General features: G+C 42.8%; 2 protein-coding genes and 1 pseudogene across 5 annotated transcripts in view; 2 read left to right on the forward strand and 1 right to left on the reverse strand.

The window, feature by feature from the left end:
• LOC134345141 (P2Y purinoceptor 14-like) overlaps positions 1-13,118 on the forward strand; it is a 40,151-nt gene extending 27,033 nt beyond the window's left edge. Inside the window, exons 2-4 of one of the 3 annotated variants that reach the window (XM_063045341.1) lie at positions 2,591-2,812; positions 4,443-4,523; positions 8,330-13,118. In XM_063045341.1, the coding sequence (XP_062901411.1) occupies positions 8,332-9,450 (1,119 nt within the window). In that variant the 5' untranslated portion in view covers positions 2,591-2,812; positions 4,443-4,523; positions 8,330-8,331 and the 3' untranslated portion in view covers positions 9,451-13,118. Of the gene's footprint in view, positions 1-2,590; positions 2,813-4,399; positions 4,524-8,329 lie in introns of those variants that run through there. The other 2 variants (XM_063045342.1, XM_063045343.1) reach the window with 2 other exon arrangements.
• LOC134345137 (mediator of RNA polymerase II transcription subunit 12-like protein) overlaps positions 1-26,945 on the reverse strand; it is a 709,294-nt gene that overhangs the window by 299,050 nt on the left and 383,299 nt on the right. The window lies entirely within an intron of this gene.
• Positions 22,269-23,534, forward strand: LOC134345139 (P2Y purinoceptor 14-like; annotated as a pseudogene).

Consider the following 26,945-nt stretch of genomic DNA (forward strand, 5'->3'; position numbering starts at 1 on the left):
CCCACCTCGGATTGAGCTGACAAAGCTCCTAAGGCTTCAGCTACTTGACTGGAGGGAGTGAACCAACACGGAGCCATTACAGAGGCCACTTTGCTGGCAGCTGAAAATAATATAGTCTCATGCCCAATATCTGACCTTTTAAACCCGGAAACCAGCGGAGTCTAAATGATGCACTTTAAAGTTACTTTAATGAATTCATAGTCCTATAAACATTAAACAGACCTGACAGAGTCGGCACAACATACCATCCGGAAGGTCAGTAAGAATTGTAAATGACAGCTGCTCACAGACAATCAATCAGATGATTGCTTAGCCCACTGCTTTACTCTCCATACACACATGATTGTGCAGCTCAAACACCATCTATAAATTTGCCAACAGCACAACTATTGCTGGCAGAATTTCAGATGGCAATGAGGTGGCACGCAGGAGTGCGACAGATCAGCTGGTTGAGTGGTGTCGCAGAAACAATCGTGCAATTGATGTCAGTCAGACCAAGACCATCGGTTGTGGGAACACCAGAAGTAGAATGAGTCTAGTTATCCCCTTTTGTTCAAGAGACTGATGGCTGAGGGGTCGCGGCTGTTCTTGAACCTGGTGGTGCAAGTCCTGAGGTACTGTACTTTCTATCTGACGGCAGCAGCAAGAAAAGAGCCTGAACTGGGTGGTGATGTTGGATGCTGCTTTCCGACGGCAACGTTTCATGTCAGAATGGGAATGGGAAGTTGAAAGGAATTGGGTGACCACCAGGAAATCCCACCTTTTGTAGCAGATGAAGTGAGCGTGCCCAACGGAGTGGTCCCCCCAACCGGTGTCAGGTCTCACCAATGTAGAGAAGGCCGTATTGGGAAGCACCAGATCAAGTAGATGAACCTGACAGATGCACAGATGAAGTGTTGTTTGAACTGAATGGGGCCTGAATGTGTCAAGAGCGCAGCCAGAGAGTGGGCACAGCCCTCATAAATGAACCTGCAAGACATCATCATCTAAGTTGCTGCACTAAACTGCAATGCATTGGACAAGTACTGCTGCAAAAAATCCTGTGCTGGCCACACTGAATTGTCTGCGAAATTCCACAGATTTGCAACTGTGTGCCTGTTAATGGCTGCCGGGGGATTCCAGACGATCCTCAGCCTCAATAAGAACAAGACCCGGAAAGTGAGAGAGAGGTTGAAGCACCTGCTACCATCTTCAAACAACCATAAACATTCAGTCCCTACATATCCTACACACAAAAGCTGCAATGTGTTTTATCTACAAAAAGTACAGTAGTTCTAGAGAACACAGAACATAACCACACTGTACTGGCCTTTAACTCATGATGTTGTGCCAAACCTTTAACCAACTCCAAGATATGGGACCTTCTCTTCCACACAGCCTTCCAGAGTTCTATCATCTATGTACCTATCTAAGAGTCTCTGAAATTTGCCTAATTTATTTGCCTCTACTCCCACCTCTGCGGGGTGTTCTATGCAGTTACCACTCTGTGCAGAAAATGTACTTCCCCCATACTTCCGTCCAATCACCTTAAAAACAAAGTTGTCATGCAACTTGACGACAGTATGGTTAAGGAAGCAGATGGTGTTGGCTTTCATTACTGTGGAACTGAGTTCAAGAGTTGTGAGGTAATGTCGCAGCTCTAACCAATCTTTCGTGGAAATTACCAGGATAGTTGATGAAGGCAAGGCAGTGGATGTTGTCTACATGGACTTTAGTAAGGCCTTTGTCAAGGTCCCACATGGGAGGTTGATCAAGAAGGTTGAGTCACTTAGCATTCAGGATGAGACAGTAAATTGAATTAGACACTGACTTAGTGGGAGATGCTAAAGAGTGATAACAGATGGTTGCTTCTCTATCTCTAGGCCTGTGACTTGTGGTGTACTGAAGGGACTGGTGCTGAGTCCGCTATGTTGATAATGTAGTTAACTGGATCAGCAAATTTGCGTGTGACACCAAGACTGGGGGTGTAGTGGACAGCAGGTTAGACTGTCAAACCTTGCACTGGGATCTGGAGCAGCTGGAAAAATGGGCTGAAAAATGGCAAGTGGAATTTAATGCAGACAAGTGTGAGGTTTTGCATTTTGGGGGAGACAAGCCAAAGTAGGACTTACACAGTGAACGGTAGGGCACTGAGGAGTGTGGTAAAACAGAGGGATCTGGGAATATAGATCCATAATTTTATGAATGTGGTGTCACAGGTGGATAGATAGGTGGTAAAGGAAGATTTTGGCACATTGGCCTTCATAAATGAAAGTACTGGGTACAGGTGTTGGGAAATTATGAGTACAGACTTGGGAGGACACCCAGGTGAAATCAGGGAGAATTAATATTTATTTTTATTTATTTAGTGACACAGCACAAAACAGGCCTGTCCATCACCACCCAGTAACCCACCTATCTAATACCAGACTAATCACATGACAATTTACTTTTTTTTGGCAGTGTGTATGCGTCTGTGTCCGTGCGTGTACAATGTCGGCGGGACAATGTCTTTTTCATGCCTTCACAAGGTGCGGAGCGAGAGAGAGACTGTGTGGCGCGCCACTCCTCACGCAGACATTTCACAGTATTTACACCTTTATTTTACGAGGTCAAGTTGCAATCTCAACACTCAACCCGGCACAGATGGAAAGCGTACTCAGACTGGCCCCGACTGGATTCAAACCCTGGAACCTTCATTCCAGAGTCCAACACTGATGTCATTGCGCCACCAGCTGGCCCTACAGGACAATTTACAATAACCTACTAACCAGTACGTCTTGGACTGTAGGAGGAAACCCAACTGGTTCACTGGAAGAACATAAGTTCAAAGGTACAAGTTAATGTCAGAGAAATGTATATACATCCTGAAATGTTTTTTCTTCACAACCGTGCACAAAAACAGAGGAGTACCCCAAAGAATGAATGACTGTTAAATGTTAGAACTCCAAAGTCCCCCACAGCTCTTCTCCCTCCCGCGCGTAATTGGCAGCAAGCAACAGTTCCCCCTCAAACCACCGGCAAAAAAAAGCATTGGCACCCGCCACCGAGCACACAAGCGTGAGCAAAGCAATAGCAAAGACACAGACTTGCAGTTACCCACTGCACTTCACCTGGTATTCGACATACCGCAGGTTCTCTCCCTCTCTAATAAGGGAGAAGGAGGTGTCTCCATTTTCCCGGCAGAGAGAGGGACATAACAAACAACTCACAGGTTTACAATGTTAGAAGTCCGTTACGTCACCTCTTTCGAGCTCTGTGCTTGAAGATCGCAAAGATCCCGGGTCTTCAGGCACACAGCCGTAGATATTTCGACTCCTCTGATGACACAGGGGTCACCAGTCGTGACACCGACCCTCGATCTGCCTGTCTCCAGGGCCCCGAGATCCTAGGCTTCCGAATCCAAGCCGGACTCTTAGGCCGAGCCTTTTGTGTGCCAAACAACGGCCAGTTATGGAACCCCGAAAGCGGGTCCCATTCCCTCAAAGAACTGTAGTACACGTAGACAATATCCACTGCTTTGCCTTCATCAACTATCCTGGTAATTTCCACAAAAAACAAAGTCCTTACAGACAGCACCAGAATTGAAGTTCGAACTCCGGGAAGCCCCGAGCTGGACTAGTGTCATGCCAACAGCTACTCATCAGTGGCACTCCATGTAGACTTAGTACAGACATCTAGGTCACTGGAACTACGAGGTATCAGTGCTATTACCTGGGACACTGTTTCATCACCATTATGTACTGTAAGATATGACATAGGCCACCATGACCATGATTGCTCTTGGCAATTTTTTCTACAGAAGTGGTTTGCCATTGCCTTCTTCTGAGCAGTGTCTTTACAAGACATGTGACCCTAGCCATTATCAATACTCTTCAGTGGCGTCAGTGGTCTCATAACCAGGACTTGTGAGATGCACCAGCTGCTCATACGGCCATCCACCACATTGCTTCCTGTAACGCTCACCGGAGGTGTTGGGGAACTAAGCAAGTATTACCTCTTGCCTAAGGGTGACCTGCAGGCCACCAGAGGGAAATAGCACCTTACTTCTCCTTTGGTAGAGATATATCTCCACCCCACCACTGTTTGACTCCTTTTAAGCCTGCCTCACATTTCTTCTTGGGTAGTGTATGCCAAATCACCACAACGTTGACCTGAAACAGTAGCTCAGCTTAACTCTCTACAGATGCTGCTGCGTCTTCCTAACATCATCTGTTTTGTTTCTGATTTTTGGCATCTTCTGGCTTTACTTTCTGTTTTTGAATTACTGGTGAGCACACACACTCAACCCCAGTGTACATTGGATGGCAGAATTTTATTGCGTTATGCACTAAAGTCAGGAAATAACTAACTTCCTTAAAATCTTCACAACAGCTTCAGGTTAACGAAATTGCTACACAGTATCTGCTCAGTAACTTCTCTGAAGGAGAACAGGCACCTGATAGTTTACATGTATCCATTAGTTTCAGGCTGAATTGCACAGGCTGGAATTTACACTGTTGGAAAGAAAACTTTGGAAAGGATATCTTGATCTAAGGACTAAAGTAAGTGATGATTTTCAACTGTTTTTATGTTAAAAATTTAAATAAATGGGATATTATAAGAGGGAAAGTTAAAATCTTTACGACTTGCTGTCTCATGTGTGACACAAAGTATAGGGTCCGAACATCAGTCCCTTTACGGAGATGACACTGACAGATACAAATTTGCAATTAGTCATCTGGAAGCGTGCATTAGTAGGCTTGAAAAACAGAAGCCGAAGAAGCCCTTATAACTTGGTAGACATAAAACAGGAACAAAAAATATAGAATTCAGCAGATTTGGTGGAACAAATTCAAAATGCATAAAGGCATTCATTGTTTAGGATATTGGGCTTCCCGATTCACGAAGTTGTATAAGATGTTGGTGAGGCCGAATTTGGAGTATTGTGTGCAGTTTTGATCATCTACCTACAGGGAAGATGTAAATAAGGTTGAAAGAATACAGGGAAAATTTACAAGGACTTTTCTGGGTCTGGAGGACGAGAGTTATAAGGAAAGATTGAATAGGTTAGGACTTTATTCCTTGGAACATAGAAGATTGAGAAGGGATTTGATAGAGGTATACAAAATTAAGAGAGGTTTAGATAGGGTAAGTGCAAGTAGGCTTTTTCCACTGAGGTTGAGTGGGACTACAACCAGAGGTCATGGGTTAAAGGTGAAAGGTGAAAAGTTTAAAGAAAACATGACGGGAAACTTCTTTACTCAGAGGTTGTGAGAGTGTGGAACGAGCTGCGAGCACAAGTGGTGCATGTGAGCTTGAGTTCAATGTTTAAGGAAAGTTTGGATAGGTACATGGATGGGTAGGGGTATAGACAGCTATTGTCCCAGTGCAGGTTGATGGAGTAGGCAATTTAAGTGGTTCAGCACAGACTAGATGGACCAAAAGGCCTATTTCTATGCTGTACTACTCTATGGCTCAAGCTGTTGTAGACATGAGGACAACAGTTTCAGTGTTTAGTCAATGCAGAATTGCTTGCCTGCACATTCTCTGTAACTGTTGTTGAATCAAATGTGAGAAGAATAAAACAAAGAAAACAAAGAAAGGAAATTTCCAGAATAGAGAAGCTATGAAAAAAAATCATCACTTGGATCTTAAAGACTGTTTCAGTGTAAAGGCTTGTAACAGAGTTGCAGTGAGTTCGGAGCTAGGATGGGGAGAAAAAGGGAGAAGTGAACAACATCACTACTGCTGAGGGTCAGGAAACTAGTAGACACCATCCTGCAAGTGGAGGGGAGAAAAAGATGGTCCATTTCTGGGAACTATGTGGACTGGTGGAACATTGTGGAGATGAATTTTGATTTGGTTCCGTCGGTCAAGGTTTTTGGATAATTAGGATCTTTTCTGGGGGAGGTATGACCTGTTTTAGTGACGGGTTGCACCTGAACCCGAGGGAGACCAATATTTTCATGGGCAGGTTTGCTAGAGCTGACGGGGAGGGTTTAAACTAACTTGGCAGGGGGTGGGAACCAGAGTGAAGGGACTCAAGATAGGACGGCTGGTAAACCAAGCAAAGATAGTGTGCAGTCAGACTGTCAGGAAGGGCAAGCAGGTGATGGACCTAGTTGCAGCCAACAGGCTGAGTATCAAATCATTAGGGATACAGAAACAGAAAGGACAGCAAATACAGTACTCAAGGTGTTGTATCTAAATGTGCGTAGTAATACAAGTAAGGTGGATGATCTTGTTGCACTATCACAGATTGCTAGGTATGGTGTTCTGGCCATCACTGAATAGTGGCTGAAGGATGGTTGTAGTTGGGAGCTGAACGTCCAGGGTTACACGTTATATCGGAGGGATAGGAAGGTAGGCAGAGGGGGTGATATGGCTCTACTGGTAAAGAATGGCATCAAATTAGTAGAAAGATGTGACATAGGATCAGAAGACATTGAATCCTTGTGGGTTGAGTTAAGAAACTGCAAGGGTAAAAGGATGTTGATGGCAATTACATACCAAAAGCCTCCCAAAAGTGACTGGGACGTGGACCACAGGTTACAACAGGAAATAGAAAAGGCGAGTCAAAAGGGCAATGTTATGGCAGTCATGGGAGATTTTAACACGCAGGTCGATTGGGAAAATCAGGTTGGTAATGGATCTCAAGTTGATCATGACGAGGTAAGCAAAACTTTTCAAGGACTTTGTACCTCTTTATACCATTCTGATTTTCCTCATGATCCCAACATCATGCATGACTTTTTAAGGAAATTGAACTTTCCAAAATTATCACCCAAAGAATGGTTAACATTAGAAACTGCTATTACGGATGAAGAAATAACAGCTGTTATTTCCTCAATGAATTGAAGCAAAGTACTCATTAAGTACTTCTGCCATCTCCTCCAGTTCCATACACTCTTTTTCAGTGTCATCAATTTCACACTTGATTGGTCCTATTCTCTCACGTTTTATCCTCTTGCTCTTCACATACTTGAAGAATGCCTTGGGGTTTTCCTTCATCCTGTCCAACAAGACCTTCTTATGGCCCCTTCTGGTTAGCCTAATTTCATACTTAAGCTCTTTCCTGCTAACCTTATAATCTTCTAAATCTCTATCAACCATGCTGACTATGGCCTGTTTTATCATGTGCCTCTAAGTCCCTTAAAACCACATTTTAACAAACGACTCCAAAGTCTTTCCAACCACTGAGTTCAGACTAACTGATCTATCACTTACTTTTTTCTGCCTCTCTCTCTCTCTCTTCTTGAAGACTGGAGTACCATTTGCAATTTTCCCGTCTTCCAGAACCATTTCTTGAAAGATCAAGGATTCAGGGGAGAAGGAAGGAGACTGGGACTGAGAGGGAAAATGGATCAGTCATGATGAAATGGCAGAGCTGGCTCAATGGGCCAAATGGCCTCACTCTGCTCCAGTATCTTATGGTCTTTAGGTGAGAGATAGAAGCTTTGAAGGAGTTTCACAAACAATTATCTTAACATACAGCGTATTGGATGCCTGGAATGCACTACCAGGGAACACACAGGATGCAGATATGGCAACAATGTTTAACAAGCACTTAGTAAGATATATGAACAGGCATATACTTAGGATTACTGACTATGCTCTGCCAGATGGGAGTGTTTTCAATTGGCAATGTGATTGGCACAGATTTCAGCACGGAAGGTTATGTCTCTGCTGTGCTTTCTGTTTTTTAACGTCCAAATCTAAACTAAGAAAAGAAATCCTAGAAGTACCGAACAGGTCAAGCCACATAAGATGGGATGAATGTGGATCAAATGGAAATGGCTGATCAAAGGCCGGTGTAGAATCTCAGAACCAGAACCAGAATCAGATTTAATATCACTGGCATGTGTCGTCAAATTTGTTAACTTTGCGGCAGCAGTTCAATGCAATAGATAATGTCCAAATTTAGAAAAGAAACTGTGAATTACACTATATATAAATAAAATAGTTAAATGAAATAAGAAATGCAAAAATAGGAAAATAAAAGTTGTGAGTTAGTATTCATGGCATCAATATCCATTCAGAAATTGGATGGCAGAGGGGAAGAAGCCGTTCCTTAATCGTTGAGTGTGTGTCTTCAGGGTTCTGTACCTTTGTCCCTAAGGTAGCAATGAAAACAAGGCATGACCTGGGTGATGGGGGTCCTTAACGATGGATGCCGGCCTTCTGAGTCATCGCTCATTGATGATGACCTGGATACTACGAGGGCCAGTGCTTATGATGTTGTGGGGCAAAGAGCCAGTTTCATTGTTGTAAACCTCGATGACTCCTCCATTCACTATGATATTATAAATTTTGGATGCATTTGATCCATTTCCTCCATTTTCATTCCCTTTTTCTTTCACTGATTCAGAAATGAACACCACAGGCTCGTCGACGAATCTGAGCTGCCGCTATTTGCGTAACCCCACTGTGACCGAAGTGCCCATTCCTCTCTTATACTCCATGGCCTTTATCGGAGGATTCCTGCTGAACGTATTGGCTGCCTGGATCTTCTGCTATGTTCCAAATAAGTCCAGCTTTGTGATTTACCTCAAGAACACTGTGGCAGCTGACCTGCTGATGGTAGTTACACTTCCATTTAAAATCCTCTCTGATACACCGTTTGGGACCTGGCAGTTGAAAGCCATTGTGTGTCGTTACACAGCTGTTGTGTTCTACAGCAGCATGTATGTCAGTATAATATTCCTTGGCCTGATCAGCCTCGACCGGTACTTGAAGATTGTTCAGCCTCAAAAAAATCTCTTCATGCAGAAAGTAACGGTTGCCAAGGTGATCAGTGTGGGCTGCTGGGTGTTTGTAATGAGCTTTGCCCTGCCGAGTATCATTTTGACCAACAAGGCCCCCACACCTGAAACTGCAGGTGCCTGCATGAAGTTGAAAAGTGACATCGGGCGTATTTGGCACAAGATTATAATTATCAAATACCAAGTTATTTTTTGGATTGTTTTTCTCCTTCTTACTCTGTGTTATTTAGCCATCTTAAAGAAATTATATTGGTCCAAACAGAAATTTCAGAGGGACTCTGTCAGTGTGGTAAAGAAAGCAAACCGTAACATTTTCAGTATCCTGGCTGTCTTCTTCATCTGCTTTGTGCCGTACCAATTTATCAGGATCCCGTACGACAAGTACCGATCAGCCAATGAAAACTGTGTAACAAGTAACAATCTGTACTATGCAAAGGAGTTCACACTGCTCCTGTGTGCATTCAACATTTGCCTCGATCCAGTCATCTACTTCCTCCTGAGCAAGGCCTTCACCAGACAGCTGTGCAGAAAGTTGAGAGCGGAGAGAAGTCGGAAAATCAAAATCAGTGAAGGGAGGAACAGGCCGCAGTCAAGCAACACCTCCATCCAAACCACTGGTTGCAGTAAAGTGTTAGCTGAACAGATCAATTCCAATACTCCCCAGCTCACCTTCGACACAAAGGAACCTATGGAGATGAACCTACCACAGGACTCATCAGAAGTTTGAATGCTACGCTTCTCAGGATGAACATCAATATCATGAAATTTCTGTCACTTCCTCAAATGCACATTTGGAGAATTTTTCCTCCAAAAATTCCTCTGGTAATAACTCATCATTTCTTTCCTGTATTAATTCCTCCCATATCTCAAATAATGATGGAGAAAGGTACAAGTCAGTAGATCACCATCTATCGTTAAATAAACAATACCATTTGTTGGCACCAAAATGTACTCCTGTTTGCCATTGAGAGGAAAGTGCCCCCCAGCAACTTCACCGACAGGACTTTACAACAGAAAGCAAAGTGATTTGATAATTTTACACATCATTAATTCAATGTCAGATACCACCAAAAAGTCAGAATGAAAAAGGAACAAGGAATTCGGTCCATTAGCACTTTTTCATAATTCACTGATCTGATCTTGGCCTGACCTGAACTTCCAAGTGGTGATACGATATGGAATCGGGACTTTCTGGCTGACTGCTCCTTGCCAAACAGGATTTCCATCTCACCTAGTCCCATTTGCCAGTGCTTGGCTCATATGCAAATCTTTCCAATCCACATATCTGTCTAAGTACCTACTAAATGTCATTGATGTACCTGACTCATTCTATATAACAACCATGCTCTGGGTGAAAAAATTGCCCTCATGTTCTTATTAACTGTCGGCCCTCTCAACTTAATCTATGTTGTCCAGCCCTTGATTCAACAACCCTGAGAAAAACATTGCATGCATTGATCTTAATAATGTCCCTCATCTCAATAGGATCACTCCTCCTTCACCTGCAGTATTGAAAAGACCTTTCTGGATAACTAAATACCCTCATGTCTCAGCAACATCCTCGTAATTACCTTCTACACACTTTCTCACCTCAAAACCATCTTTCCATTAAAACAGAGTGGCACGGTAGCGTAGTGGTTAGTATAACAACACAACATTGCCTGTGACCTGGTTTCCATTCCTGTTGCTGTCTGTAAGGAGTTTGTACGTTCTCCCTGTGACTGTGTGAGTTTCCTCATGGTGCTCAGAGTCCATCCAAAGATGTACAGGTTAGCGAGTTAATTGGACACATTGGTGTAACTGAGTAGTGTGGGCTTATGATCCAGAAGAGTCTGTACTGTGCTCTATCTCTAAAGAAAAATGAACACAATACTTCAAATATGGCATCACTGGTCTTTTACGTCAGTTTCAAAGTTGAAAAAGTTCAAAGCAAATTTATTATTAAAGTACATATATGTCTCCATATACTACCGTGAGATTCATTGTCTTGTGGGCATTCACAGTAGATACAAAGAAACACAGCAGAATCAATGAAAAAGACACACACAGCAAAGATGGTCAAATGGCCACTGTGCAAAAGACAATGTGACCAAAAGACCAAGTTATCAGAAGATTGATGCTGATAAGAGAGACAGAGAGAGAAACATTCCAAATGTTAATGAGAGACGAGAGAGATTAACGAAAAGAGACACAGTTCCGAGTATTGTCAGACCGGTTGCTTTGAACCTGAACTGTTCGAAGTTTGATGGACAGGCGATACCCCAGCAGGGGGATAAAAGGAACAGTTTCGCTAAGGCAAGGGACACACCATGACACCACGAGATAATGAGACCCTGGAAGTGCGTTGTGCCCCCCCCCCCACCAGTTGGTGGAAGTTTTGGAGGTCTGGTTGCGGGACCGACCATAGACGCACATGGTGGAAAGGTACGATCAGCGAGAACCTGGTGTGTGTGTCCACCCTTGCCTGGGTGCCGGGTTCACCGCAGAAGAATGATCGTATCTGGAACGGAGGGATCACAGTCGGTGACCTCAGAAGACATTACAAAGGGCTCGCCTGAAAGCTAACTGCGAGGAATATCAAAGGTCTGTTTGAATCCGATTTGAATATCATCATTCGCTTGCTCTCTCTCCCCCCCCCCAACGGCACAACAACGATTACTGCGAACTGAACTAAACTGAACTGAACTCTGTGTCACTTGAGACTGATCATTTTACCCCGAGACTGCGATAGAGCTTGATTGATCCTATTATCCTAGTTCTGTGTACATGTGTGTTTTATCATTGCTAACCTGTTATATTTATATCCTTATGATTAGAGTACTGTGTTGCTTATTTCTTTAATAAAACTTTCTTAGTTCCAGTAATCCAGACTCCAACTAAGTGGTCCATTTCTGCTGGTTTGGCAACCCAGTTACGGGCTATGTTACGACAACAAACTGCAAATACGAAAAAGGAAAACAAATAATAATAAATAAATAAACAATGAATATTGAGAAAATTTGCTGAAGAGTCCTTGAAAATGAGGCCACAGGTGGTGGGAACAAGTGATGGGGCAAGTGAAGTTGAGTGAAGTTATCCCCTCTGGTGTAAGACCCTGATGGTTGAGGGGTAATAACCGTTCCTCAATCTAGCGCTGAGAGTTCTGAGGCTCCTTTACTGACTTCCTTATGGCAGTAATAAGAAGAGAGCATGTCCTGCTCCTTGTAGATGTACTCAAAGCTGGATCTATTGAATCCTCTCTTTTCAGTCCAGTAATTTATTAAATGTTCCAAGATAACGCTTTTGTCTGAGTGAGGAAGTTAAGAAATTAAGAGACTCTGACACGTGAACTTCAGTGATTCTGAGGCGGAGCTGCACAGGGCATGGCACACGCTTCAGCACAATATGAGCTCATTTAGCTTGAAGAGCATGAAAACTATGAAGGAAATCATGACTCTGATGTCTCAGTGCAAAACAGAGGGAGAGGACTCAAGATGGACAAGCCCAACAATACTAGATACACATGCAGAAGGAGAAGAAGTCTGTAAATTTCAATACAACTGCATTAAGGTAGGAAGACTGCATGAAGTCTTTGATATTCAGTGAACATCATTAGAGATTGAACAGAGGTGTTTTTCTCAAAAAAAGTAGTTCTATACGATAACCAAGTATTAAGAAATATATGAACCCAGTTTACAACTCCAGTTATAGAGAAATGAAAAGAAAATGAAGCCATTTATTTTTATCTTCTTCTTAAATTTAATATTTTTATTGAGCTTAGTTTGTTCCCTCAGCACTATCGGAGTATTCAAGGCAGTCCATCTAGGGCAGCAGCTGGACAGTTCCCATTTTCAGGAATCTCAGGGTAGAAAGTGTCAACTCAGGCAGACCTCAGTTTACATACATAGAATAGTACAGCACAGTACAGGCCCTTCAGCCCACAATGTTGTACTGACCCTTAAACCCTGCCTCCCATATAACCCCCCACATTAAATTCCTCCATATACCTGTATAGTAGTCTCTTAAATTTCACTGGTGTATCTGCCTCCACCACTGACTCAGGCAGTGCATTCCATGCACCAACCACTCCCTGAGTAAAAAACCTTCCTCTAATATCCCCCTTGAACTTCCCACCCCTTACCATGTCCTCTTGTATTGAGCAGTGGTGCCCTGCAGAAGAGGCACTGGCTGTCCACTCTACCTATTCCTCTTAATATCTTGTACACCTCTATCATGTCTCCTCTCATCCTCCTTCTCTCCAAAGAGTAAAGCCCTAGTTCCCTTAATCTCTGATCATAATGCATACTCTCTAAACCAGGCAGCATCCTGGTAAATCTCCTCTGTACCCTTTCCAATGCTTCTACATCCTTCCTATAGTGAGACGACCAGAACTGGACACAGTACTCCAAGCGTGGCCTAACCAGAGTTTTATAGAGCTGCATCATTACCTCGCGACTCTTAAACTCTATCCCTTGACTTATGAAAGCTAACACCCCATAAGCTTTCTTAACTACCCTATCTACCTGTGAGGCAACTTTCAGAGATCTGTGGACATGTATCCCCAGAACCCTCTGCTCCTCCACACTACCAAGTATCCTACCATTTACTTTGTACTCTGCCTTGGAGTTTGTCCTTCCAAAGTGTACCACCTCACACTTCTCCGGGTTGAACTCCATCTGCCGCTTCTCAGCCCACTTCTGCTTCCTATCACTGTCTCTCTGCAATCTTTGACAATCCTCTACACTATCTACAACACCACCAACCTTTGTGTCGTCTGCAAACTTGCCAACCCACCCTTCTACCCCAACATCCAGGTCATTAATAAAAATCACGAAAAGTAGAGGTCCCAGAACAGATCCTTGTGGGACACCACTAGTCACAATCCTCCAATTGGATGTACTCCCTCCACCACGACCCTCTGCCTTCTGCAGGCAAGCCAATTCTGAATCCACCTGGCCAAACTTCTCTGGATCCCATGCCTTCTGACTTCCTGAATAAGCCTACCATGTGGAACCTTGTCAAATGCCTCACTAAAATCCATGTAGATCACATCCACTACACTACCCTCATCTATATGCCTGGTCACCTTCTCAAAGAACTCTATTAGGCTTACTAGACATGATCTGCTCTTCACAAAGCCATGCTGACTGTCCCTGATCAGACCATGATTCTCTAAGTGCTTATAGATCCTATCTCTAAGAATCTTTTCCAACAGCTTTCCCACCGCAGACGTAAGGCTCACTGGTCTATAATTACCTGGACTATCCCTTCTACCTTTTTGAACAAGGAGACAACATTTGCCTCCCTCTAATCCTCCAGTACCATTCCCGTGGACAATGAGGACATAAAGATCCTAGCCAGAGGCTCAGCAATCTCTTCCCTCGCCTCGTGGAGCAGCCTGGGGAATATTCCGTCAGGCCCCGGGGACTTATCCATGCTAATGTATTTTAACAACTCCAACACCTCCTCTCCCTTAATATCAACATGCTCCAGAACATCAACCTCACTCATATTGTCCTCACCATCATCAAGCTCCCTCTCATTGGTGAATACCGAAGAGAAGAGAAGCAGCCAGAGCACTGTCAATTGACACTTGGCCCACCAAGTTCATGCCAACCATTAAGTACTCAAGTTACTTCAACCATAACCAAATACCACTTTATTGTTTCCATATTCTCAAAGTTCAAAATAAATTTTATTATCAGAAAACATACATGTCACCACATACAAACCTGTGATGCATTTGCTGCAAGTGTACTCAGCAAATCTATAGAATAGTAACTGTAAAAGGATCAATGAAAGACCAACCAGAAGCGAAACTGTGCAAATGCATATAAATAAATAGCAATTTAGTTATTTAGAACAAAAATAATATAATAGAACAAAAAGAATTTTTTATTCTTTCTTACTTCTCTTGTAATCTTTGTATATCTGTGTACTTGTAATGCTACTGTGACACGTTAATTTCCTTTGGGATCTATAAAGTAGCTATCTATCTATCAATAAATAATGAGAACTTGAAGTAACAGGATAAAGAGTCCTTAAAGTGAGATCATTAGTTGTGGGAACATCTCAATGGATGGGCAAGTGATTGCAGTTATCCTCCTTGTCCAAAAGCCTGATGGTCGAAGGGCAGTAACTGTTCTTGAAACTGCTGCTGAAAGTGCTGAGGCTCTTGTACATCCTATCTGAAGGCAGCAGCAAGAAAGGGCCTGGGTGGTGCAGATCTCCGTTGATTGGTACTGTACTGCTTTCCTGTGACAGTGTTTCATGTAGATGCACTCAGCGGTTGGGAGGGCTTTACTTGTGATGTAACTGGGCCTAATCCACTACCTTTTGTAGGATTTTCTGTTCAAAGGCATTGATCTTTCCCTACCAGGCCACCATGCAGCCAGTCAATACACTCTCCATTACACATCTAGAGAAGTTTGTCAAAGTTTTAGATGTCACGTCGAATCTTCGCAAACTCCTGAGGAAGTAGAGGTGCTGTACTTTCCTTGCAATTGCATTTCTATGCTGGGTCCAGGACAGGTCCTCTGAAGTAGTATCACCCAGGAATTTTAAGTTGCTAACCCTCTCTATGTCTGATTCTCCAAAGAGGACTGGCTTATCGACCTCTGGTTTCTCTCTCCTGAAGTCTATAATCCGTTCCTTCGCCTCAACAATTCCTGCCAGACTCAGCCACTCACCTCATAAAGCAGCTTTCCTCAGACAGCCTTAAATTAGTTGAATTCGAATTCCCTCTGCAGTAGTTATATTTTCACACACATCTGAATATAGGGACAATTTACAGCGGCTAGTTAACTATCAACCAATCCCACTTCAGGATGCATTAGGAAACCCAGGAGAATGCAGGAGTATGAACAGAGTGGACATGAATAGAATGTTTCCTGCAGTTGGGTAGTCTAGGACCAGAGGGCAGAGCCTCAGAATACAAGGAAGTCCCTTCAGAACAGAATGAGGAATGTAATGGGATCCTGAATTATCCCTATGAACTGTGCTTTTCAAAAAGAGAGAGAGAGAGAGATAGAGATGTCCAACACAGACACCTTGTTATTGAGAGAGAGAGAGGCGAAGTGCTCACAGTTTGTTTGGAATTTCTGCAAGGACACTGGCAGCTTCTAAGTTCCTACAGAGAGAGAAGGGAGGAGCTGCTTGATGGACAACTGGCGTTCAGCACAACAGTATTTAAACCAGCGTAATTGGTTGTTTCACAGGGAAGGACACGCAGACGCACAAGGGTGTGGTGAAGTTTCCACTATCTTGTTTAGGTGCCCACGAGTGTGGGACTGTGGATCGATCACAAGGTATCGATCTGTTATTATTAGTGCGTGAAAGAGCGACCCTGTGGAGTCTACTAGTGTGTCTAACCCTTGCCTGGGTTGGTAGACTATCACTCGAAGACGATGCTCTTAAGTTGGTCAAGTTTGGCTAACTTAGAAGTTTCAGAGGACAACAGGAAGATTGACGGCATCAGCTCACCTGAAGAATCAAACACCTCTCTCTCTCCATCACTACTCAACTCCATACCACGAACTGAACTGAACTTTACCCATCATCGTAAGACTGTATCTATTTATCCCTAGGCTTGAAAAAGCTTGGTTTCTATATTTCCACACTTATATACATACAATCTTTGCTAAACTGTTTGATATATCTGAATTTATATTACTGTATTGCGTAGTTACTAATAAATAGTATTAGTCAATAGCACTACCAGACTCCAAAGTGTTTTCCATTTCTGCTGGTTCTTTAACCTGTTATGGGGTACGTGACAGGAAGAATTTCTCTAGACAGACGGCGGTGAGTCTGTGGAATTCATTGCCACTGACGGCTGTGGAGGCCAAGTCTTGGGTATAATTAAAACAGAAGCTGATTGGTTCTTGATTAATAAGGGCATCAAACGTTATGGGGAGAAGACAGGCGAATGGGGTTGGCAGAGGTAATAAATTAGCCATGATCAAGTGGCAGAACAGACTGGATGGGCTGAAAGGCCTAATTCTGCTCCTATGTCTTACGGCATTACGGTCAAATAAACTTTGTGTGGACAACACGAGAAGTCAAATTTGTACCTGGACACACAACCACAGTGAATGCTGAATTAGATTTCACAACACACAATGTTGATGTAATAACAACTTCCCCAAAATCTTCATGATTGTTTGAGGGTGACAAAATTGCCACACATTTTCTGATATTTATTTGCTGAGTAACTTCTCTAAAGTACAAGAGACGACATACTCTCCAGGAGGCCACGAGTGTTAAGACTAACTTGCAAGGGCTAGAATTTACAACACTGGAAAAAGAAACTTCAGAAAGGATATCTTGACACAAGGACTGAAGTAAGTGATGGGCTTTCAATTGTTTTAATGTAAAAAAACAAACAAACAAATCAGTTATTGTCAGAACAAAAGTTAAAAACACAACAAGGAAACTATTACTTGCTGGCTTACATGCACGCAAAATAATGGGTCAAAATCAAGCCCTTTATGGAGACGACACGATCAGATCTACATTCATAATCAGTAAACTGGAAATACATATTAGTAGGTTTTAAATAGAAAAACAGAATCTAACGCCAGACAAAAGAAAACAGAATTTAACATATTTGGTAGAACCCTTTCAATATGCATAACAACATCCAAAAATAGCACATTTAGACATGTAAGGAACCAGTTCAAAAGCTTCCAGCTTGCAAAAACTACGACTGAAAACTAGACTGTACAAGGATCCTGGTTATGAGGATTTGGACTTGCATGTATTGTAAACTCAGATCTTAAAATACTGCTTAATGCACTTATTGGTATATTAAAGCAATTCAAAACAGGGTGCAGGCTATGGTGTGGGGCAGGCTCAAGAAAGAGAAAATCATGGAAGTGAACAGAACTTGGGGGTAGAACCTGTGGGTTAACTAATTATTTTATACTTTAAGAATCATTAGATGCAGGTTCCATTTCTTTCCCAAATGCATCATGGTGAACTTCAGTTTTCTTGACTAAAGCATAGCTGGTTATGCCAGATAAGGTTTATGGTCCAATCAATACAGAGCTGCCTACCTGAACCGTACTTTCCCAGCAACTGTAACACTGTATCTGCCATTTTACGACTTCAAGGTAATTACATTTTACAAGATCTGTCTGGATGGTACAGGAAGAAAAGGTTTTTCACTCTTTTCTGAGCACATGCTGTGTGACAGCTACTGTACAGTCCAATAAATGGACCCGTGATGATCCAGGCTTGTAACTGGGTTACGGTGAAGTCACGGTTGGGATGGAGAGGGTATGTGAAGGAAAAAAAGGGAGAAGTGGGTTGTGTCGTGACTGCTGAAGAGCTAGAAATCATCCTTCAAACAGAGGTGTGGAGAGAGGTAGAAAGGTGGATAGTGTAAGGGAATTATGTAGACGAATGAAACATTTGGAAAATGATGAGGAGATGTCTATGCACTTGTTTCTGTTGATCAATATTGGGAGACTGTTGCCTCACTCAAAACAGACCAGGAAGCGATCTCATTGAACATGGCAGAAAGAATATAGAACATGGCAGCTGATGGATGGAAGGTGCAGGCCTGGAGAATGCCATCCTTATTCCGTCCAGGGGAGGGGTGAGAGCAGGGTTACAGAAACTAGATGAAATATGCTCAAGAGCTCCATTCACAGTTCAGGAAGAAGAAAGACGTCGCCAGTTCTCATGGCCTCAGCCATTATAGTCAGTCTCTCCTTCCTGACTAGCTGAGTTTTTCCAATATTTTCTGTTTTTTTATTTCAGAATTCCAGCATCTGCAGAATTTTCTTGACTTCCTTGGTTCAGACAGCAAGAAATAGGCCATTTAGCCCATCAAGTTAATGTCAATCATCACTGAGTCATATTTCTGTTCACAGAGTCATAGAGTGTCACAGCACAAAAACAGACCATTTCATCTATCTAGTCCATAAGAACTCTATCTTCAGCCTAATTCCATCATCTGCATCTGGACCATTTCACTAAAAACCCTAATCAAGCTTATCTTAAATGTAACAATTGAACCAGCATCTACCATATCCACTGGCAGCTCGTTCCCCACTCTCAACATCTTTAGAGAGAATACATTCTCGATACATTCCCAACACCATTCAGATTCTACCAACTAGCCACAGAGCCATGGTAACTTACGGCAATTAATGCCCTCACTGTCCTATTTGTGTTTGGGATATGAGAGGACTCAGATGAAATCCTCCCTTGCACAGGCAGTGCAAGGGAAGGAACCCATCAGGACTCTTTTAAATCTCTCTTCCCTTATCTTGCATCAGTACCCTCTATTTCTGAATTGCTGATTCCTGATTCCTGGGGATAAAGACTACGACCGTCCACCTTATCCATAAACTTCTATGAGTTTGCCTCCCTTTTTTTCTCCATGCTAAGAATGTGCAAATAGATAGAATTAGTTTGAATTGGGATCACATTCAGCACTGATGCCATGGGCAGGAGCATTTGCCCCTATGCTGTATCGTTCAATAATCTAAATCCAGTGTTTTAAGTCACAAACGAGAAAATCTGCAGATGCTGGAAATCTGAGCAACAAGTGACACACCTGCCCCTACACCTCTGCACTCACTGCCATTCAGGGCCCCAAACAATCCTTCCGGGTGAGGTGACACTTCATCTGTAAGTCTGTTCAGGTCATATGGACGACTTTTAAAAAATACAGAAGGAAACTAAGAAAGTCATTAGGAAAGAAAAGATGAATTATGAAAGAAAGTTGGCAATTAACATAAAAAAGGATACTAAGAGTTTTTTTTAAATATATGAAGAGTAAAAGAGTGACACGAGTAGATATGGGACCAATTGAAAATGATGCTGGAGAAATTACAATGGACAACAAAGAGATGACAGAGGAACTAAATGAGTATTTTGCATTAGTCTTCACTGTGGAAGATATTAGCAACATACCTGATAGCCAGAGGTCTCAGGGAATAGAATTAGGTACAGTCAAGTTTACTAGAGAGAAAGTGCTTGGCAAGCTAAATGGACTAAGAATAGATAAGTCTCCCGGACCGAATGAGGTGCACCCATGGGTTCTGAAGGAGGTGGCTTTGGAGATTGTGGAGGCATTGGAAATGATCTTCCAGGAATCAATAGACTCTGGCATGGTTCCAGAGGATTGGAAAGTCGCAAATATAGTTCTGCTGTTTAAGGAAGGAGGGAGGCAGCAAAAAGAAAATTACAGACCTATTAGTCTGACATCGGTAGTTGGAAAGTTATTGGAGTCGATCCTCAAGGACGAGGTTATGAAATACCTCGAGGTGCATGACAAGATAGGCCCAAGCCAGCATGGTTTCATGAAGATAAGATCCTGTCTCACCAACCTTTTGGAATTTTTTGAGGTAATCTCAAATAAGATTGACAAGGGAGAGGCTGTGGACGTTGTGTATTTGGATTTTCAAAAGGCCTTCAATAAGGTGCCGCATAAGAGGCTGCTTAATAAGATGACAGCCCCTAGAATTACAGGAAAGATATTGAAATGGGTGGAGCATTGACTGAAAGGCAGAAAGCAAAGGGTGGGAATAAAGGGATTCTATTCTGATGGGTTGCTGGTTACTAGTGGTGTTCTGCAGGAGTCGGTGTTGGGGCCGCTTCTTTTTACAATGTATATCAACGACTTAGACTATGGATTAAATGGTTTTGTGGTTTTGCGGATGACACCAAGATAGGTGGAGGAACAGGAAGTGTTGAAGAGATGGAAAGGTTGCAGAGAGATTTGGTCAGTTTAGGAGAGTGGGCAAAGGAATGGCAGATGAGATACAATGTTGAGAAATGTACGGTTATTAATTTTGGAAGAAAAATTAATCGGGCAGATTATTATTTAGATGGGGAGAAAATTCAAAACTCGGAAGTGCAAAGGGACTTGGGGGTCTTCGTGCAGGATACCCTAAAGGCTAACCACCAAGTTGGATCGGCAGTAAGGAAAGCGAATGCTATGTTGGCATTCACTTCAAGAGGAATAGTGTATAAGAGTAAGGAGGTGTTGATGAGGCTCTATGGGGCACTGGTGAGACCTCATTTGGAATATTGTAGCAGTTTTGGGCCCCCTATCTTAGAAGGGATGTACTGATGTTGGAGAGAGTTCAGAGAAGATTTACAAGGATGATTCCTAGAATGCAGGGGCTAACATATGAGGACCATTTGTCGGCTTTTGCACTGTATTCATTAGAGTATAGAAGAATGAGAGCGGATCTCATAGAAACATTTCAAATGTTGAAAGGGTTGGACAGAGTAGATGTGGAAAGGCTGTTTCCCTTGGTGGGTGAGTCCAGGACAAGAGGGCATAGTCTTAGAATTAGAGGGTACCCAGTTAAAACAGAGATGAGGAGAATTTTTTTTAGCCATAGGGTCGTGGATTTGTGGAATTCGTTGCCACATGCAGCTGTGGAGGCCCGGTCATTGAGGGTGTTTAAGGAGGCGATTGATAGGTATCTAATTAGTCAGGGTATCAAGAGGTATGGGGAAAAGCTGGAAACTGGAACTAGATAGGAGAATAGTTTAGCTCATGGTGGAGTGGTGGAGTGGCGGAGCAGACTCGATGGGCTGAATGACCTTCTTCTGCTCCTTTGTCTTGTGATCTTGTCATATATCGTGCTTGGTGCTCCCGGTGTGGCCTCTTCTATATCGGTGAGACCCGACGTAGATTGGTAGACTGCTCCACCGTGCATCTACGCTCCATCTGCCAGAACAAGCAAGATCTCCCAGTGGTCACCCATATTAATTCCACTTTCCACTCCCATTCCGATATGTCCAGCCATGGCCTCCTCCACTGTCAGGATAAGGCCACACTTAGGTTGGAGGAACAACACCTCATACTCTGGGTAGCCTCCAACCTGATGGCATGAACATCGATTTCTCAAACTTTCAGTAATGCCTCCCCCCACTTCATTATTTCCCATTCTCTTGTCAATCTCTCATGTTATCCCCTTGCCCACCCATCACCTCCCCCTGGTGTTCAACCCCTCCCCCCCTCCTTTTTCTTTCTTCCATAGCCATCTGTCTCTTTCACCAATAAACATCCCAGCTCTTTGCTTCATCCTTCCCCCTCCAAGCTTCACCTATCACCTGGTGTTTCACTCTCGTCCCCCCACCATTCAAATCTACTCCTCAGCATTTTCTCTCCAGTCCTGCCAAAGGGTTTTGGCCTGAAATGTTGACTGTACTTTTTCCATAGATGCTGCCTGGCCTGCTGAGTTCCTCCAGCATTTTGTGTGTGTGCTGCTCCATGTTTTAAGTACCATGTTCAGAGTAGGTACCATGTTCAGAGTAGGTTCCATGTTCCAGATTCCAAGCTCCATGTTCTAAGCTCTGAGTTCTAAGTTGCAAATCTAAAAAACAAGTGGAAATACTGGAAATGCTCAACAGGTCAAGCAAATCAAGCCACATGAAATGGAATTAATGTAAGAGCGATGTAAACAGTTCCATGATGGTCAGTGTACACTCTATGGGTAGAAGTGCCTATCTCCTTGCTGTATTACTCTGACTTCTTCTATTCCATTCTTAAGTTCTCTAAAACATTAACCATTTCTAATTTTTCATTGCTCAGAAATGGACAACAGCACAGACTCTTCAAGGAACCTGAACTGCCACAATTTGCGTGACCCCACTGTCACGACAGTGGCCATTCCTCTCTTATACTCCATAGTCTTCATCGGAGGATTCGTGCTGAACGTACTAGCTGCCTGGATCTTCTGCCAAATAGCAAGTCAGTCCAGCTTTGTGATTTACCTCAAGAACACTGTGGCAGCTGACCTGCTGATGGTAGTTACACTTCCGTTTAAAATCCTCTCTGATGCACCCCTCCAAACAATACAGTTGGAAGTATTTGTTTGTCGTTACTCTGCCATTGTGTTCTACAGCAGCATGTATGTCAGTATAATGTTCCTCGGCCTGATCAGCCTCGACCGGTACCTGAAGATTGTTCAGCCTCAAAAAAATCTCTTCCTGCAGAAAGTAACGGTTGCCAAGGTGATCAGTGTGGGCTGCTGGGTTTTCGAGTTGAGCTTTGCCCTGCCAAATGTAATTTTGACCAACGTGGACCCCACATCCGTAACTACTGCAAACTGCAAAAACTTGAAAAGTGATTTTGGGCGTACTTGGCACGAGGTTATAATTATCAAATGCCAAGTTATTTTCTGGGTTGTTTTTCTCCTTCTCACTCTGTGTTACTTAGCCATTTTAAAGAAGTTATATTGGTCCAAACAGAAATTTCAGAAGGACTCTAGAACCCTGGTAAAGAAAGCAAACCGTAACATTTTCAGTATTCTGGGTGTCTTCTTCATCTGCTTTGTGCCATACCAATTTATCAGGGTCCCGTACGAAAAAAGCCAATTGCCCGCAGATGACTGTTCCATGAGCAATAGACTATACTATGCAAAGGATCTCACACTGCTCCTGTGTGTATCCAACGTTTGCCTCGATCCAGTCATCTACTTCCTCCTGTGCAAGGCTTTCGTCAAACAACTGAAGTTGAAAATGAAAAGGAACCTGGCTTTCAAGCAGCGAAAAATGAGGAAAAACCCTCAAATAACACATCCAAACAGACTCCTGCTTACAGCAAATTAACATTCCAAGTTCTCAATGAAAATTTATCCACACTCTCCACTGACACAACTACCAAAGAACTTATTCAGTTGAATGCACCACGGAACTCAGCAGCTGTTTTGCTATTACTTTCTCAAGCTGAAAAAAAAAGGGCACAATAGCATGAATTATCTCTCACTTTTTCGAATCACACACCCAAGACAGCCAGTCTTTTCCTCCAAAATTCCTCTGGCGATAAATCATTGTTTAGTTCCAACATAGAATGCGTTTAGTTAATTCATCCAATTGGTCAAATGATGAGGCTCCTGGGCCGATGTTTGGCCAAACCCACCCGAACCTTTCCATGCACCTGTTAAATGCTTTTAATGTACCTGCCTGAGCCATTCCTCTGGTAGCTCATTAGTAATACAGACTGCCCTCCCGGTGAAAAATTTGGTCCTCACGTTCTTGGCCTCTAGTTCTTGGTTCCCCAGCTCTGGGAAAAGAGTCTGCAGATAATCCTATTTATGGCATTTATGAATTTATTCAACTCCATAAGATCACCTGTCATTCACATGCATTCCGTGAAAAATATTCCAACCTGCTCAACTCTTTATGTGCAGTAACTCAGTCCGTTGAATCACAACGACATCCCTGTAAATATCAGCACTCCTTCCAGCCTCATAGCATCTTTCCTATAACAGGATGACCAAAACTGATCATGATATTCCAAATGTGGTATTACAAGCCTGTTAACAACTGGTTCATTTATTCTTCGCTTCCACTTCTGTCCAGAAATTTATGAACTAATCCAAAGCAGCAACTTTGACAAGAGCAGGGAAATCAAGAGACTTTGGTACATTTCCAATCAAGATGGCACGTACATACAATGCTCCCACAGTTGACATCTTCTGCATGGACCGTGAAATTATTTATTTCTCTTCTTTTACGTCTTTTACATCTGTTTTTTATCTGCAGTCTCCAGGATGATTCCAGGAGGCAGCAGTAGCAAGCGTGAACGTCGTGGTGAGAAGACTGCGGGACAGGGACAGAACGCAAAACGATATTCGACTCCATTTTGCCAATTAAAACTTCTGTTGTTTACCAATTTAAGGGACGAGGGAGACTGAAACAGTGAGGCGAATGCGGAAGATGAGTGGTGATCACTGGTGGGATCACTTTGCTGCCGGAGAGGGAAGACTGTGTGGCCTGCCCCTGTGCCCAGAGAATGTTACCCAGGTTTCCTGCATTTTGGATATGGATGTGGACCTGGACTATGGACATTTTTTCAGTCTTAAGAGTTTTTATATCCTATGTTATTTTGCTCGATCTTTCTCATTTTTTTTGTGAAGTGGTGGGGGATTTTGTGGGGGGGGGGTCAATGTGCCTGGTTCTTTTGTTTTTTTTTGTGTGGGGGAGATTTGTGGGTTGAGGATCATGCTGCTGTTCTTTTCTTTCCTGGGTCCGTGGCTATCTGAAGAAGAAGAATTTCAGAGTTTTATACTTTGATAATAAATAGACCTTTGAACCTCGATGACTCTGAAGCTGAGCTGCAGTGGGCATTGCATACATTTCTGGCACAATATGTTAAACTGAGTTGATTCTGTTTCCAGAGCAGGGAAACCATGAAGGAAATCATCATTTGGATGTTACAGACTGTTTCAGTGCAGAGGGGAGTGGTGGCTGCCCGCCTTTTGATCACTGCTGGGATCACTTTGCTGCCGGAGAGGGGAGACTGTGTGGCCTGCCCCTGTGCAGAGGGACAGCACTCAAAATGGGCAGATCCAGCCACCCTCAATATATTTGCATGAAATTACATACAAGTGGAAAACAAGAATGCAGGTTTCCAACAGTAAGGTTGGAACATTGCATATTTTCAATATTAAATTTCTGCCATTAGAAATTGTACAGAGCTGTCTTGTTCAAATTAACGTCGATAAAGTAAATTTCTATGAGAAACAAATATTAAGTAGCACACACAAAATGCTGGAGGAACTCAGCAGATGAGATGAAATAAATATGAAATAACCAGTAGAAGACAGAAAGGAAATAAAATATCAATGCTGAAAAACGAGATACTAATACAGAAATGTTGATTATACAAAGCTGTTTAATTCAATGCTTGGTCTAGACGGCTGGATATATATACAAGTGAGGATGTGATACTGAGGCTATATAAGGAACTGGTTAGACCATATTTGGAATATCGCAATCAATTTTTGGGCCTTACATATAAGAAAAGATGTGCTGGGTATTGGAAAGGAACCAGAGGAGACTTGCAAAGATGATCCCGGGGATTGAAGAGATAATATACCGTATGACGAACATTTGATGGCCCTGGGACTGTACTCGCTGGAGTTTAAAAAATGAGATGAAACCTACTGAATATTGCAAGTCCTAGATAGAGTGGACATGGACAGGATATTTCATACAGTGAGAGAGTCCAGCACCAATTAGCACAGCGATAAAATAGAAGGACCTCCTTTTATAACAGAGAAGGGAGAGATTTCTTAAGCCAGAGGGTGGTGTATCTATGGAATTCATTGTCACACACAACTGTGGAGGCCAAGATCAAAGTTCAGACAAAATTTTATAATCAGAGTACATATATGTCACTACATACAACTCTGAAATTCATTTTGCTGTGGGCATACTCAATAAATCTACAGACTTGTAACTACAAGAGGATCAGTAAAAGATCAAATAGAACATTGCATCACAGTGGATTTAATTTGGCTTTTTTTTGACACTGATCAACAGAAAACAACTCTTTTCTGTCAAAGTAAAAACAGACCTCTACAAAGTAATCTAAATTAATAACAAATGTAAAATGAAAAAATATTGATTGTACAAGTCAGTATTTAGTAGATGTACCTTTGGCAGCAATTATAGCCTTGAGTCTGTGTGGATAGGTCTCCATCAGCTTTGCACATCTGGACACTGCAATTTTTCCCCACTTTTCTTTACAAAACCACTCAAGCTCTGTCAGATTGCATGGGGATTGTGAGTGAACAGCCCTTCTCAAATCCAGCCACAAATTTGCAATTGGATTCAGGTGACTTGGTCACACCAGGACATGAACTTTGTTGTTTTTAAGCCATTCCTGTTAGCTTTGGCTTTATGCTTGGGGCCATTGTCTTGCTGGAAAACAGATCTTCTCCTAAGTTGCAGCTCACTTGCAGACTGTAATAGATCTTCCTCCAGGATTTCCCTGTATTTTGCTGAATTCATTTTATCCTCTACCATCACAAGCCTTCTAGGGCCTGCTGCAGTGAAGCATCTCCACAGCATGATACAACCACCACCATGCTTCAAGGTAGACACAGTGTACTTTTGATGATGCATGGTGTTTCCCTTATGCCAAACATAGCATTTAGTCTGATGGTTTCATCAGACCACAAAAACTTCTTCCAGCTGACTTCAGAGTCTCCCACATGCCTTCTAACAAACTCTAGCCGAGTTTCATTTGAAGTTTTTTCAACAGTAGCTTTCCCTTTGCCTCACTCCCATAAAGCTGCAGCTGGTGAAGCACCTGGGAAACAGTTGTATGCACAGTCTGTCCCATCTCAGCCACGGAAGCTTGTAACTCCTCCACAGCTGTCTCAGGTCTCTTGGTGGCCACGCTCACTAGTCCCCTTCTTCTACGGTCACTCAGTTTTTGAGGATGGCCTGCTGTAGGCAGATTTACAGCTGTGCCATATT

This window comes from Mobula hypostoma, chromosome 4 (assembly GCF_963921235.1).
Source record: "Mobula hypostoma chromosome 4, sMobHyp1.1, whole genome shotgun sequence".
Taxonomy (NCBI): Eukaryota; Metazoa; Chordata; class Chondrichthyes; order Myliobatiformes; family Myliobatidae; genus Mobula; species Mobula hypostoma.